The 15,901-nt window shown below is 43.7% G+C and overlaps 2 protein-coding genes across 2 annotated transcripts in view; both read right to left on the minus strand.

The window, feature by feature from the left end:
• Positions 1 to 13,917, minus strand: part of LOC118081209 (zinc finger protein 883-like) — a 33,378-nt gene extending 19,461 nt beyond the window's left edge. Inside the window, exon 1 of the mRNA XM_060269135.1 lies at positions 13,870 to 13,917. The gene's annotated coding sequence lies outside the window, so the exon portion shown is untranslated. The remainder of the gene's footprint in view (positions 1 to 13,869) is intronic.
• On the minus strand, positions 6,486 to 11,317 carry LOC132591274 (zinc finger protein 345-like). Its single transcript, XM_060269154.1, has 3 exons — positions 11,199 to 11,317; positions 10,303 to 10,389; positions 6,486 to 9,742 (listed from the first exon to the last, which is right to left on the minus strand). Exons 1-3 carry the CDS (start codon positions 11,296 to 11,298, stop codon positions 8,034 to 8,036), a joined length of 1,896 nt encoding a protein of 631 aa, XP_060125137.1. The 5' UTR covers positions 11,299 to 11,317; the 3' UTR covers positions 6,486 to 8,033.
• Positions 13,918 to 15,901: the final 1,984 nt, after the last annotated feature.

Consider the following 15,901-nt stretch of genomic DNA (forward strand, 5'->3'; position numbering starts at 1 on the left):
AGCAGAGCTGGGCTGAATTTCAACCCATCACCACATCAGACACATTGCCTTTCACATAGCTCTAAAATGGGGGTTAGAAGGGACCCTGAGGTCATTTAGTCTAACCCTCTAAGATACAGGATTCACAAGATTTGAATGAAAATACCAACTTTATACAGAACCCTTTAGCAGATGAGTTTTTTCCTTAAGAGACTGGTATCAGGAGCCCAACAATAACCCTTCTGTCCAACACAATTGAAGCTAAAACTAGACTCAGATAGACAATTCACCTTTATAGGAATAGCTGTTCAATTTTCCTTTAGTCAATATTCCTCTAGTCACTTGGAGAAAGACTCTCCTTTGGAGCCTCTCTCAATAACAAACATTTGTACACCTCATGAAGTGAACATTTTCAAGTTTCAAAATATTTTCAAAGCATTGAGCAAGCATTTTCAAACTTACAACTCTTTATTTTCCTTCATCCTGCCCCCTCTTTTTACTTTTGGAGAGGAAAAAATGGCCTTCTACAGCCTCTTTAAAACAAACCTTTACACACTACCTCCACTCTTTTAAATATTTGCCATTGTTTTTGGGTTGATCAAGCCCTTACATAAGATTATTTAAGCAAGCTTGCCTTATTATTATATTATTTTAAACTATGCGTGCTTTAAAAAGGCAGTCTGTGGGTGTCATGGCCAAATTTTAAACACAAACCCCTAATTTTCTAAACCTGGATTACATCTCTCATTTACTTTAAGGGAAACAACGAACTATAGCAGACACAAGGAACAGACGCACATACACTTAACAGACAACACACATAACAGACAACATGTAACGTGTAAACATTCTGAAGGGGGTACTGGTCTTCCAGGGTCAATTTTAAAGTGGAGATTCTCTGTATGTTAAAGGAACCTCCTGGTAGCCATTTCCCCTCATCTGGGTGGTCCATAGTAAATCGGACCCAATGTTTTTTTCTTACAAAGTTTTTGCAATTGGTTTCTGTCTAGCTTGTCTGCTCCAGGGATATCACTCCAACTTTGGAGGACAAATTGTAAAGGGGTTTCTCCCTCAAAGTCCCTACCAGCTTCCACTGTGCTTTGCTCCGGTTGGGAGTTTGGGGTAGGAATTCCTTAGAAGATTGGGTGCCCATGTTCAACTCTCTGGCCTATTTATACTGCAGTGCGGGCAGAAGACCCTCCAATCCGGGACACTCTATACCTTAAACTCCTGAGTCTAAGACTCACTCAACAGACGATACCGTCTCCTGCCTACCTGTTGCGTGCACTTGCTAACTAGGTGGCTGGTGTGGCTAGATACCTAAGGACCCCCTCCTGGTCATTAATTGCCTAGGGTCCTGCAGCAACTTTCCTGCCTCTTACACACTAGACTCAGATCCTACTGAACGCTTGCCTACGCAATGTCAGGTCGGAACTGAGGAATACAAAGTAGGAAAAGGAATGGGCGCACTTGCAATCTCTGATCATGGGTCATACCCAACAAGGGTCGCCATGGCAGAGGGGCGTCTTCACCCGAAGATTAAGAGCAGAGGAACACGGAATAAGGTTGGGTAGATTGCTCAGAACCCCTGCGCAGATTGGCAGGAGCGAGCTGGGTCCGTCCTTCTAGGGATTTCGTTTTAACGAAAGGACGGATCCCAAAAGGCTCCAATTCTTCTTTATCCCTTATGCCTTTACAGCTTAGCTGCAACTAGAGCCCAAGATAAGAAACAGAAAAGGAGAGAACAGTGAAGAGTGAAGTTTTAGATTTTTAGTTGCTGCAGTAATCAGCCCACCCCAAAATGTCCCTGTTTAATACTCACAACGAATGACTCCTGAAGCTTCGGTTTTCCTCAACGATCAGGTTCCTGGGAAAAAACCAACCCTTCCCAAAGCTTTGCTTTGCCTTGGCTTGGTCCCGCTAGGCTCCCAATCACTCCCCTGAGCTCCGGACCCTGAAGTCGGGTTTCCCCCTGCAAGAGGCAGGAGCGCGCTGGGTCTCCTTTCCCCAGAAAGTCCGGGGCTCAAGGAAAAACTGGGTCCCCGAAGTGGTCACCAAATTGTTGTAAAATTTAAGCTGGTTCCTATGAACCCAGAGAAATGGATCCTGACCCAGGGAGAGCCCAAGGATCCAGGCAAGCAGGCACGATGTTGCCGCTGGCCGTAGAATGACAGAGACCAAACTAAGGCTGTCAAAAGCAAAGTACAGTTTATTAAAGAATTAAAAAAAACTGTTGCAACAGGGTTCCTCGCTCACGCAGCAGCACGGAGTGAAGAACCCAGAACAAAGGAAGGTTTACAGTTTTATAGGTTTTTCTGTACATGTTACACAATTGTATGAAAGGCGATAAATGGATTTGGGAGGAGGGCTATCCGGTGAGGACAAACAAGTTGATAGTCCTTGATGAGGAAAAACAAAAGGTGACAGTTCCTGGTGATAGTCCAGTTGATGCTTATGCGGCAGACGTCAGCGATATCAAAAATCTAAATAAAGTTGTTTTTCTTCCTTGAGCTTGTGTATTAGTGTCATTTTGTCGAAGACTGGCTAGGTGGCAGTGTGGGATAAGGAATGACAAGGTGGAAAGCGTAGAGAGTAAAAAGTCCATAGGGTATATAGGGGTTCATATAAATTTGTCCATAAACATATACTGAGCAACGGAATATACAAAGTTAATAGAAATGAAGCTTGCAGGAACGTTTTGTCTAGTGGATACAATATCAATTGAAAGGTATCAAAAGTTACACTTCAGGGCTGTTCTGGGAAGGAGTTATACAATTATTGTAGCGGGAAGGAGGGAACACAGTGGATACATAGCAGCTTCGTATTGACATTTTCAAGGAACGTTTTGACAGCTTGTAACATGGTTATAAAATACAACGAAATCTCAGCCTAGGAGAGGGCATGGAGAAAAGGCTTTGGCTATATAGTATAAAACAATTAATCCTTTCAATTGACATAGTTTATTAACACAGGATCGGTTGCGTTTCCTGGAACCGATAATCTCTTCTGGGAGGGAGACGGAGACGCTTCGTCAGCAGCCAGAACGGGATTTTGTGTAACGATCGTGATAGCTGTCATTCCAGACATCCTGACTTGACTTTTGTTATGTGTGCCCCTCTAGGGTGTTGATAGCAGGGTTTATGATAATCGTGGAATGTTTACTAGGGTGGAGAGCATCCTGGGGCAAGTCTGGGGCAAGAAGGGATTATTCTTTCCCTTGGTTCAGGCAGTCTCCCCTTTGACCTGATGTCAGGTAAAAATATGGCTTCTGAGTGGGCAATGAATGTGTCCCCTCTCTGTTCATTTCTGGACCCCTTAAACCTGGATTGTGTACCCCGATTCCTATTTCAATAGAATCATAGAGTTGGAAGAAACCACAAGGGCCATCCAGTCCAACCCCCAAGTTAACAAGGACTCGAACCAAGGGCTTCAAGTTACAGGGATGGAGATTCCGACTAAACATACAGAGAAACCTTCTGATACTAAGAGCTGTTCGAAAGTGGATTGGTCTCCCTCAGTAGGTTGTGGACTCCACTTCCTTGGAGGTCTTTAAGATCTTTAAGCAGAAGTTGGATGGCCTTCTGTCATGGATGCTTTAGCTGAGATTCCTGCACTGCAGGGGTTGGACTAGATGACCCTTGGGTGTCCCTTCCAACTGTAAGATTCTATGATTCCAATATAGATCACTGGCATACAAATACCTTTATATAATATATATATATATATATATATATATATATATATATATTATTGTATTGGCATTAAAAATGTACAAAAATGTTAATACAAGACACACACCTCCTGCCCCTCATATGCAGCCTCACCCTTGTACCCAGTGGCCTCAGGTTGTATATCAACATATGTGTTCCTTTTTGATCCATAAAGATCTGTTCAGTGTTCAAGAGGTATTCTAGGGTTGTGTGAAGTGTGGAACGTAGTTCAGATCAAAGGACAACCTTACTATACACCAGAGGAATACAGTGGTACCTCGGTTTATGAACACAATTGGTTCCGGAAGTCTGTTTATAAACTGAAGCGTTCATAAACTGAAGCGAACTTTCCCATTGAAAGTAATGGAAAGTGGATTAATCTGTTCCAGATGGGTCCGCAGAGTACTCAACCTGAAGCGTACTTAACCCGAAGCATGGGTGTAATTGGTTCCAGAAGTATGTTCATAAACTGAAGCGTTCATAAACTGAAGGAAACTTTCCCATTGAAAGTAATGGAAAGTGAATTAATCCGTTCCAGAGGGGGCCGCGGCGTTCGTAAACCGAAAATTTGTAAACTGAGGTGTTCATAAACCGAGGTTCCACTGTACACATTTAAATGCATGGCATGTGAAAATGGGTTTAGTCAAAGTCGATCACTTAAGAGTACATAAATGAACTCACACAGGAGAGAAACAAAATAATTCACTGTATCTGAAGAAGTGTGCATGCACACGAAAGCTCATACCAAAATAAAAACTTAGTTGGTCTTTAAGGTGCTACTGAAGGAATTTTTTTATTTTACTTCGATCCAGACCAACACGGCTACCTACCTGTAACCAGGAGAGAAACAAGTTGGATGTGTGGAATGTGAAGTCAAGCCTTAGTTCACATGAGCAAACAGAACTTTAAAAGAAGCTGTGTGTTTACTACCTTGTTTAGAAGCTTGTAATATGCACTAAATTTAGTACAATTTATTATTAAGGTATCTGTTTCCTGAAAAAACATTATCTCCTGACACATCCTTTGCTTTTTTCAACTTTGTTCTGTGATATAAATCTTGTTTGTTCAACTTCTGCCTGAGTCTCCAAGGATCTTTGATTATGTTCACACACAAACTGTAAGACAACCCATTGTGGGTATATAGTCAGACTGAAGAAACTGACTACAGTGGTACCTTGGTTCTCAAACTTAATCCGTTCTGAAAGTCTGTTCAAAAACCAAAGTGTTCCAAAACCAAGGCGTGCTTTCCCATAGAAAGTAATGCAATTTTTTTTAATATGTTCCAGACTTTTAAAAACAACTCCTAAAACAGCAATTTAACATGAATTTTACTAACGAGACCATTGATCCATAAAATGAAAGCAATAATCAATGTACTGTACTATGAAATAAAGAAGACAGTACTGTAAATTAATTTTCTCCCTTTACCTGCACTGATGATAGCCATTGTTTGGATGGGCCGCTTTTATACAGTGCCGCAATAACAGAATCAAAAATGATGAACAAGTCACAGTCACAGAAACAAAAAAAGAGAAGGAGCAAATAGAAGCTGCAAATATCAGCTCAGAACACTGAATCAGAAATGGAAGGCTTTGATTACAATGGGGGGGGGAGAACCAAATTAGCATCACAACAGGAAAAATAGGAGGAAAAGGGCTTTGATTACAATGGGGGGGGACCCAAATTAGCATCACAACAGGAAAAATAGGAGGAAAAAGGCTTTGATTACAATGGGGGGGCACAAATTAGCAGTGCAATAGTAGAAGCTCAGGAAAATGTTCGCCTTCCAAAGCAAACTTTGCAAACCGGAACACTGACTTCCAGGTTTGCAGCTTTTGAGTTCAAAGTTGTTCAGGAACTAAGCTGTTTGAAAACTGAGGTACCACTGTATATACATATGGTTGCCACACATCCTGAATTGTAAGCAGCGTGTGCGCAGAAATTGCTGGAAAGTCCGATAAAATCTGGGCGTATGGCAACCCATGCCAGAAGTGTAGATTTTGGCAAACTTCACTTAAAATATATAACCCCCCCCCCAGTTCCTTCAAGCACTCCTCATAAGGCTTGGTTTCAGACCCTTGGTCATCTTGGTTGACCTCCTCTGCATCATCTTCATGAAGTTTTCCCTTAGCATGTTGAGAGATGTAACCCTTAAATTTGCTTTCCACAGTTGTTCCCATAAAGCAAAGTCAGTGTTGTGTCCTTCATCTCTGGACCAGCTTATCATTGATGATTTCATCATTTCATTCTTTGTATCCCACTCAAGTAATATGTGATTCATTTTAGATAACGTTTTAACCCTGGAGCCCAATATTATACTGATCTTTTTTTAAAATAAAGTTTTTTATTAAAGAAAAAAATACAAAATCCATACAAATTTTCAGGAGTACAGTCAATTACATTTCCCCCCTTTCCCTCCCTCTCCCCTCACAGACACCTCCCTGCTCCCTTAACTGTTTTATTTAATCATAGTTTCTGAATGTTGTACAGTTGTAAATATTACTTTCCTATTGTTCCAATTCATTTTTGTGCTAATAAAATTGTGTACATTTATTCAAATGCTGCCAATGATTCCAAATCTCTTTGTTGTTTATTTCAAATAGATTGTAAGCTGATCTTAATCCTTTATCTTATCTTGACAGCCACTGGTATGCGACTTTCATCATATTTAACAGATCTATATGCAAATTAACATGTAAGAGTAAAATTTTGTTCTTCTTCCTGTTGTCAATCAATTGTTTTTGGTGCAATCCCTCCTCAGAAGGCCCTATTTCATCCCACCGTCTTATCTTCTAGGACTCTGGGCTGTCTTCCCCCTAGGGGAACCTTCCAAAGATCAAAGACTCGCCTTCACTTATATAAATCCTTATATGACAAAAGTCCATGCGAGCAGATGTGGTTTCTTGTGTGAAATATTCCCCAGTTGTAATTTGTTGGTTGTCTTCTGTCCCCTTTGAGAGGGGCTCCTTTTTTCCTAATGCACCATCATTTGTGCCATTTTATCATTCCCAGCCGAAAACATATTTAATCATGTATTTGAACAAAGTCTCTTCATAACTTCAAACAAGTTGATACCTTGCCACTTCTAATTAGAGCCCTCCACAAAGGATCGCGCCATTAAACATCAAATTCTCAATTTATTTATAAAGTTTCACTTGCATTCCATTTAATTACTTGAATCTTTCTCCATGAGGCTTGCCAAATCATGAAGTAGCTGTCAGTATTGCAATGTTTCGTTCTTTGATTGCATAATGTGACATGCTGCCTTTAATTGCCTGATTGCATAATCTTCTGAAGAAGTTTGCATGCACACAAAAGCTGATACCAATAACAAACATAGTTGGTCCCTAAGGTGCAAGTGGAAGGATATTTTTCTCATTTTTTGTTTTGTTTTAATTACCTAATATATTGTTGTGCGAGAATGGGAGCTATTATATATCTCCTCCCTCTCCCCGCTGGGCGTTGCCCTCCTCCCCTCTGGTGGTTGCACCTGGCTTTTGCTGAAGTATATGGGTGTGTGAGTCAGCTCCCCGTTCTGTTGACTTATTATTTTCTTTTGTAAATAAATCTTGATACTGCGTTCCAATGACAGTTTGGTTCTGCTGTACTCTGCTACTACAGGCTAAGTTCCTCACCATTCAGACAAGTGAGGGAGGGCATTGGCCCAACAGTAGCAAGTATAAAAAAAATGAGACGTTCACATCACATATTCTGTAGCAGAGCGATGAAAGTCCTGTCAAAGCCCGAATTCAAATCTTTATTGAAAAACAGGAATGCTCCCGCTCATGGCGTTGGCATTGGAGAGTTTCCAATTGGTGCAATGCTAAACATCCAGAGCCCCTGCCCCTGCATTCCATTGTAGCAAGCAGCAGATATCGGACGACCCCGCGGATGAAGGCACATTCGCCCCGTCCCTGCGGGGTTCAACAGGGATAATTACCCCCAGATTCACATTGTTTAATTGCACGACTGGGGTGCCGTGTCCTAGGAAAGCAGTCAAACGCCATAGGCCATCACACCGGAAGTCTTCTCCAAAGTCTTTTTTAATATTTTATCTGTAATAGTAAGACCTGACAGTGAAAAGGAACTCTATCAGAAGGGGGTGGACCTTCATTGGGAGTTTTGCAAGAAGACGTTGGATGACCATCTGTCATGGATGCTTGAAATGAAATTTCTGGAGGGGGTTGGACTAGATTCTGAATCTATAATTTCATAATTCACCCTGCTGTGAAATTTTAAATTGACTTTTTAACAAGTGAAATTTTATACACGTTCCATGTGCTGATATGCTTTCAACCCTGTATTTGGTGGGCCATGACAGAATCTTCTCCCACATTGCAAACACTAAGACATTTTCGCTCTTGCATGAATTCTTTGATGGGAAGTGAGATTATCCTTCCGACTGAAGCTCTTTCCACATTCCAAACACTGATAGGGTTTCTCCCCTGTATGAATTCTTTGATGAGAAGTGAAACTATTCTTCTGACTGAAGCTCTTTCCACATTCCAAGCACTGATAGGGTTTCTCCCCTGTATGAATTCGTCGATGGGAAGTGAGATCCCCACTCTGACGAAAGCTCTTTCCACATTCCAAGCACTGATAGGGTTTCTCCCCTGTATGAATTCTTTGATGGGAAGTGAGAATATCCTTCCGACTGAAGCGCTTTCCACATTCCAAGCAATGATAGGGTTTCTCCTCTGTATGAATGCTTTGATGAGAAGTGAGACGGGCACTTTGACTGAAGCTTTTTCCACATTCGAAGCACTGATAGGGTTTCTCCCCTGTATGAACTTTTCGATGGGAAGTGAGACTGTGCCTGTGACTGAAGCTTTTTCCACATTCGAAGCACTGATAGGGTTTTTCCCCTGTATGAATTCTTTGATGGGAAGTGAGACTGTGGCCGAGACTAAAGCGCTTTCCACATTCCAGGCATCGATAGGGTTTCTCCCCTGTATGAATTCTTTGATGGGAAGTGAGATCACCACTCAGACGAAAGCTCTTTCCACATTCCAAGCAATTATACGGTTTCCCGCCTGTATGAAGTCTTTGATGGGAATTGAGATCACCACTCTGACGAAAGCTCTTTCCACATTCCAAGCACTGATAGGGTTTCTGCCCGGTATGAATTCTTTGATGTGAAGTCAGATGGTGGCTGCGTCTAAAGCTCTTTTCACATTCCAAGCACTGATAGGGTTTCTCCCCTGTATGAATTCTTTGATGGGAAGTGAGATTGTGTCTGTGACTGAAGCTCTTTCCACAGTCCAAGCACTGATAGGGTTGTTCCCCTGTATGAATTCTTCGATGGGCAGTGAGAATAGCACTGTTACTGAAGCTCTTCCCACATTCCAAGCACTGATAGGGTTTCTCCCCTGTATGAATTCTTTGATGGGTCTTGAGAGTGCTCCTTTGACTGAAGCTCTTTCCACAGTCCAAGCACTGATAGGGTTGTTCCTCTGTATGAATTCTTCGATGGGCAGTGAGACTATTACTGTGACTGAAGCTATTTCCACATTCCAAGCATTGATAGGGTTTCTCCCCTGTATGAATTCTATGATGGAAAGTGAGATCACCACTCAGACGAAAGCTCTTCCCACATTCTAAGCACTGATACGGTTTATCCCCTGTATGAATTCTTTGATGGCAAGTGAGATTGTTCCTGTGACTGAAGCTCTTTCCACAGTCCAAGCACTGATAGGGTTTCTCCCCTGTATGAATTCTTTGATGGCAAATGAGATATGCCCTGTATCTGAAGCTCTTTCCACATTCCAAGCATTGATAAGGTTTCTCCCCTGTATGAATTCTTTGGTGCAAAGTGAGACTATACTTCCGATTGAAGCTCTTCCCACATACTCTGCACTGATACAATTTCTCCCTACTCTGTGTTCTTTCGTGTGATGTGAGACTATTCCTTTTAATTAAGCTCTTTCTTTGATTGGAGGTGGATTGGGAGCTCTGACGGATGTTCTCTCCACACTCTGAATATTTATCTGACTTCTCCGCTATGTGGATTCTGTTGTGGTCCCCCTTGTTCTTCCCTTCCAATTCATCACCATCTGCAATGAAGAGAGAAGCTAATTAGAGCCTCAGGAAGAAATGGAGCTCCAGATTATTGAACAATGTTAATGAATGCTTATGATAGAGGAAGAGTTGAAGAGAGTTAGAGGTGAGGCCTTACTATAGTTTTCACTGCCTTTGTTGGTGGTATTAACTGACATATTGCTTGGCTTTCATCCAGGATAGATTTTGTTTGGCTCCATCATGGAGTCCACTCCATCTGAAAGGTCAGTCATCTCTTTGGTCAACCAAATGCAGACAGAAGCAAAAGCAAAAACAACAAACCTGACAGAAGTTACTTCCAACTTCCCAAAAAACTCTCAAGCCGACATTTAAGAAGGCCTGGGCAGTTCAGACAAGTCTGGTCATTGTTTAGAAAGGGATGACTAGACAAAGAATATTCACAGAGAAAAGAGTTGATATCCCTCCATTCAGGGCTCACAGTGGGGATGCAAGAATCCCAGATGCTGTTGGTCTCTATCCAAGTAGTGGAGGTTCATCACATAGAGGTATGTATGGAATTTAAAAACTGATCTTATGATCCAAAGGGGAGTTTTACCTAGAGGGTCCATGATTCCACTATTCTCCTCCATGACTTCCTTATGCAGAGTTCTTTGGTCAGGATCCAGCAATGTCCACGTCTTGTCTATGAAAGAAACAGCAACGCCATCACTTGCACACTCCCCATCAGCATTTACCTCAATCTGGTTAGTGTAAATTTAAATTTAGATGTAAATCACTTTCTTCAGTTTGAACCCCCCCCCATGTTCTTGAGGAGAGCAACTCTGAATTGTTTCATTGCTAACAGAAGAGGGAAACTGACTATTACTCAAACTTAATCTAAGCACAACAACCACAACAGCTCCTTAATAGACATCAAGCTATGTGTTCATGAACCAAGAACTCATAAACTGCCAACTAATGATGAACCATGTTATAGATATTCTGCTAGTTTTGAGAGATACAAATGACATGAGAAGTCCCGGTCTACCTGTTTGTATCATTTATTATTCATATGTTCCTTGTTTTAAAAAGCAAATAAAAAGTTATTCCAAAAAGAAAAGAAAAAGGCAACACACAGAGGCCCTATCTGCATTCAAAGTGCAAAGCAGGATCACGTTACTTTAAAGATTCGTTGCTTCTACTGCTGTGTGATGCAGCGGTATGTAGTCTGACATTGGTAAGGCATTCAGATCACGTCACTGGTATTAGACATTTTGATCCACCAATACATTGTGGTGGCCGGGGAGCTGTGATGTATTCCTAGCTCAAATTGTCTGCAGAAGACAAAGGCACAGGCAGGCAGGCAGGCAGGTGGAGGAGCCCAAAAATGTGCTCACCTTCTCAATCTCCATCTGTCTGCCTACCTCCCCTGCCACCCCCAAGCTGAGCAAGCCCCAATACCTCTCTGGCTCCATCCCTCCATACTCCCATCTCCACTCCCCTGGAACTCACCAGATCTCTCAGAGGTCCCTGGGAGGGAAAGCCCAGAGGTTGTGAAGAGGGATGCAGGAGACAACCTGATCAGGTCAACCGTCCATCTTCCCCCTTCCATCCTCGCTACCTTTGCAGGACTCATCCTTCCCGAAGAGTCAAGGAGCCAAAACAAGCTGCAGGGTCCTGGGAGAGAGGAAGAAGCAAAGGGATTCTCAGAGGCCCTGCAGGGATTCTCCTGCCCCTGGAGAAGCACAAATGGGGCAGCCCCTTCCCAAGAGAAACCCCATTTCTAAATATTTCTAGTGGTTCCAATTTCCTCTGTTACCAGGAATGGTTAACTTCATAATATGTTGACACCATAGTATTGCATTAATAAAGTGAAGAAAGTTGTTTGTCCATTACTACTCTTTGTCCATTTAGCCCTTTATTGTCTAGTCTGTCTGATAATAGCTTTCTCAGGCAGAGTATTTTCCATTAGTTACCACCTGATCCTTTTAACTGAATAATAATAATAATAATAATAATAATAATAATTTATTATTTATACGCCAGCCACTCTGGGCGGCTTCCAACAGAATATAATAAAACATAACCTTTTGATGTAGGCAACCTACATCAAAAAAGTAACATTCAACAATCATTAGAATAATATAAAACAATAATATCAACATATAAAAGTTAAAACAGAAATCCACTCAACAGTTGCAATAAATAATATCTAAACTATAATCAATAAATCAACTGCAAGCCACAGTACATAAAATACAATACACATTGAGAAGCAGAGACTACAGGGTAGAGCAAGGCAGGTGGAAGGAGGCCTTGCCTGATGGAGTCTCTCCCCTCACTGAAAATGCCAGAGTTTATGAACAAGAGCCCTGCTGGATCAGGCAATAGACTCATCTAGTTCAGCATCCTGTTCTCAGAGTGGCCAACCCAGTTCCTATGGGAAACCTGCAGGCGGGAACTAAATGTTCCCCTCTCTTTTAAAATCATTAAAACAAATGACTCCCTGCAAGTAGGAAATCAGCATCACTGTTAGGACGCCGACAAGTTGGTGCACTGAAGAGCAGCAGTCAGGGCCAGGTGAAGCCAAGGTACGCAGTCCAGGTCAAAGCCAGCAGTCAGGGTCATATAAAGCCGAAGTCCGTTCAGTCAGGAAGCCGAGGTCAGGGTTAGCCAGGAGTCAGAATACAGGAATAAACACACGGCGAGCGTTTTCAACTATGCCTTCAGCACGGCAGTTGCAGACGCTGAAAAATGGGGCATCCAACCTCCCCTTAAGTATCTGATTCGCTCCCACGCTTTCTACGAGCTGCAGCTGTTTCTAATTGCAGTCTTTTTCTCTCTGCTCTGCGTTGTCGAGCAGCGAATGGAGGGGGCCGGCTGATTCCCTCCCTGACTGGGACCTGCTTCTGACCCAACTTCTCCCAGCTCTGATCTCCTTCCCCCCTCTGTCAGATTCCTCCTCCTCAGAGAAGTGCCGCTTCCAGTCTTCATCAGGCAGGAATTCCTCAAATTCTTCTGCGGGTACCTCCTCGCCAGGGTATGTGTGCCACCATTCCTCCTCATCTGTCTCGACCCTGACAATTACCTACTAAAGTCTCAGTCTGTAATGTGCACCATGCACCCTTCTGAAGTGGTGCAGCCCATTCAGGTCGCCATCTTTTTACACTTTTATGTGTACATTGGGGGGATAAAATATGGGAGTGTAAGTGGGGTTTATTCTAAGCTCTGACTCCCCCCCCCAAGCATCCAGCATACTTCCCACCCCCAAAATGAATGAAAGGAAATGAAAGAGGGAAGAGAAAATAAGAATTAACACAGAACGAGGCAGGGAAGAAGAAGAAACATCACAGGCAGAAAACTTGAAATTTGGGGAAATAAGAAAGACAGTGTGGGAGCAAGAAAAAACAAAGTTTCATTGAAAAGAATGTGGTAGTAAGGGGATTTACCCTACTGCAGTTTCTTGGGCAAAGAGATTATTTACCTTTCTTAACTTGCAGTTTGTCACCAAGACTCCCTTCCTGCTCAAACTATAACTATAAAGCTGAACCCCCACCCAGAATCCTATTTTTTGTGTGTGACTAGCGTTTGCAGTTTGTTACAAAATGACTATTCTCGCTGTAAAAGACATCGGGAAACCGTGGGGGGGGGGCGCCGGAGGGAGCTTTGCACCACGGCGCCAGATAGGCTTAAGACGGGCCCTGGTGGTCACCAACCCACACTTCTTGCCAGGGAACTCTGGGAATTGTAGTTGATGGGTAGATGGTGGGAGAGGGTCTCCCATCCAGTCTCTACACTTGGGGGGCTGTATCTCCCCAGGACTTCTCCTCCCTCGGATTCCTCGGATGCTTATCTGTGTTATGAAAGGCGACTCTCCCCTAAATCTGAAGGGGGCTTATTTGCATGCCCTGTTTTTGTTGCCCCGAAGACTCCTCCCCAAAAAGGAAGGCAGCATCTCCGTCCAAAGGAAGAACAGAGTTGCAGACCTGCTGGACACTCAGCCCCCCCCCCACGGCTTGGCAGAGAGGAATTGGGGGCAGGACCCTCTGCTCCCTGTCCCTGACTTGGGGGTCTCCCCCCCATGCATGAGCTGAACGGGGGGGTGGCCCTTCCCTCCTCCCTTGCAGCCCTGGGACGCCCTTCTCCCAGTTGCACCCTAAAGGGGAAGAGAGAAGAGACTCACCAGATTCCACGAGGGGCACCGAGGAAGTTTTTGCAAAGCAGAGAGAAGAAAGCAGCTTCCTCTTTGCTTGCAGGAAGGGACTGGGCAGGGGAGGGCTTCTGCTCTGGAGGACTTCACCCTCCCCCGCCCTCCACTTCCTATCCTCTCTAGGAATCCAGGCAGCGGGACCCAGCAGCAGCGCCGTCCTCGTCCTCCCGCTGCTGCTGTCGGTCGGTCCAGGTGGAGGCGAGCCCCCTGGGGGTCGCGGAGGAGGCTGGGCGGGGACAGCCGGAGCCCAGCCGGGCAGCAGCAGCAGCAGGAGGACGAGGACGAGGACAGCGCTGCTGCTGGGTCCCGCTGGCTGGCTGGGCGCTCGCGGTCTCACACAGCGCAGCGCGGAGGTATGGCTTATTTCCAGGGGGTGTCTTCTATTTAACAAATGTTTAAAAAGCCTGCTACGGATTACTTTATGACTACGCCTTTTTTTTTAAAGGGAAACACGGTATTACAAGGCTTTATTTAGACATTTCCCCCCACAGACAAGCCCCGACATTAAGAACTTGTTCTGGCACATATCCCTCGTTGCTTATCCGTTGTTTTAAGTGCTCAGGGGATGTATTTGACTCCTGCTTGTGCTCATATGCAGCCTCCCCAGACATGTGCATGTTCTTGTGGTTGAAGCGGTTCTTAAAACAGGTGCTGGCTTTGAATTTCTTCACTGGCTGTGGAAGATAAGAAGAAGAAGAAGAAGAAGAAGAAGAAGAAGAAGAAGAAGAAGAAGAAGAAGAAGAAGAAGAAGAAGAAGAAGAAGAAGAGGAAGAAGAGGAAGAGGAAGAGTTTGGATTTGATATCCCGCTTTATCACTACCCGAAGGAGTTTCAAAGCAGCTAACAATCTCCTTTCCCTTCCTCCTCCACAACAAACACTTAATGAGGTGAGTGGGGCTGAGAGACTTCAAAGAAGTGTGACTAGCCCAAGGTCACCCACAAGCTGCAGGGGTAGGAGCGGAGACAGGAATCCAGTTCACCAGATTACGAGTCTGCCGCTCTTAACCACTACACCACACTCGAGAGAGCCTTTTGGTGCAAGCAAAGTCATTTTGGTGCAAACACATGTTTCTGGGTGGGGATGCACCTCCCTTGCATTCTGGGGCCATGCTCTCAGATGGAACCATCTCCACACCTCCTCTGCTCAGTGCTCACTCAGACCACCTTTCCCTCTCATTCTGGATCCCCTCTCCTCCCTCGCTCTGTGTGCTCCTGCTAGGCCCAATCTCACTCTGCCAACTCATACCCTCTGATGACGCCCAAACCCTCTCTCTGGGCAAGTGCAGTGGGCGATAGGATTGAAAAGTGTTGCTTCCTGCTCTCTCATCCCCTTCCTTATGTTTTCCTACTGCTTACTGTATATATTTTGAATTTCCCCCTGCATATTTCAAATTTGTTTCCCCCCCCCGGTTGCTTGTGGAAGGTAGCGATCGTACAAGTAAACGTGAGCATAAATTGTGGGTTTGCTGTATTTTTTTAAGGACCCTCCTTTTTCTGCGATTGTGAGTTGTTTTAAACTTTCAAATGCTTTAGTTTCTGTAACCTACCCTGGTACCTTTGGGTGAAGGGCAGGGTAATAGTTATAATAATAGAAGCTTGTGACATACGTGGAAGGTGACCAATGAAGGTGCTTTTCTGCATCTTTTAGGTCATAGAACTGTTCTAAAGGAAGGTGTGAAAAAATCAGGGCTGAGGGACAATTGTGAAAGGGGTTGAGGAATGTGCAAGGGAGGGGGAGAGGGAGAGAAGTCTCTGAGTCATTCGGTGAGGGATGTGGATGAAGGCCTTGATTTCTCCCCCACCAAATGTAACTGCTCTGTAGAAAAGACTCTACAACCTGAAAATGGACACAATGCATGTATTTTTGTAACCCAAGAATATATATATATATATATATATATATATATATATATATATATGAATGAAATAAAGGCTTTGGTTTCCTTCCATCAGACGTTCCTTTAAGCAAAGCAGCCCCTGTATCGCAGCTGTTCCTCCGCTTGCGC

The sequence above is a fragment of the Zootoca vivipara genome, chromosome 2 (genome assembly GCF_963506605.1).
Source record: "Zootoca vivipara chromosome 2, rZooViv1.1, whole genome shotgun sequence".
NCBI lineage: Eukaryota > Metazoa > Chordata > Lepidosauria > Squamata > Lacertidae > Zootoca > Zootoca vivipara.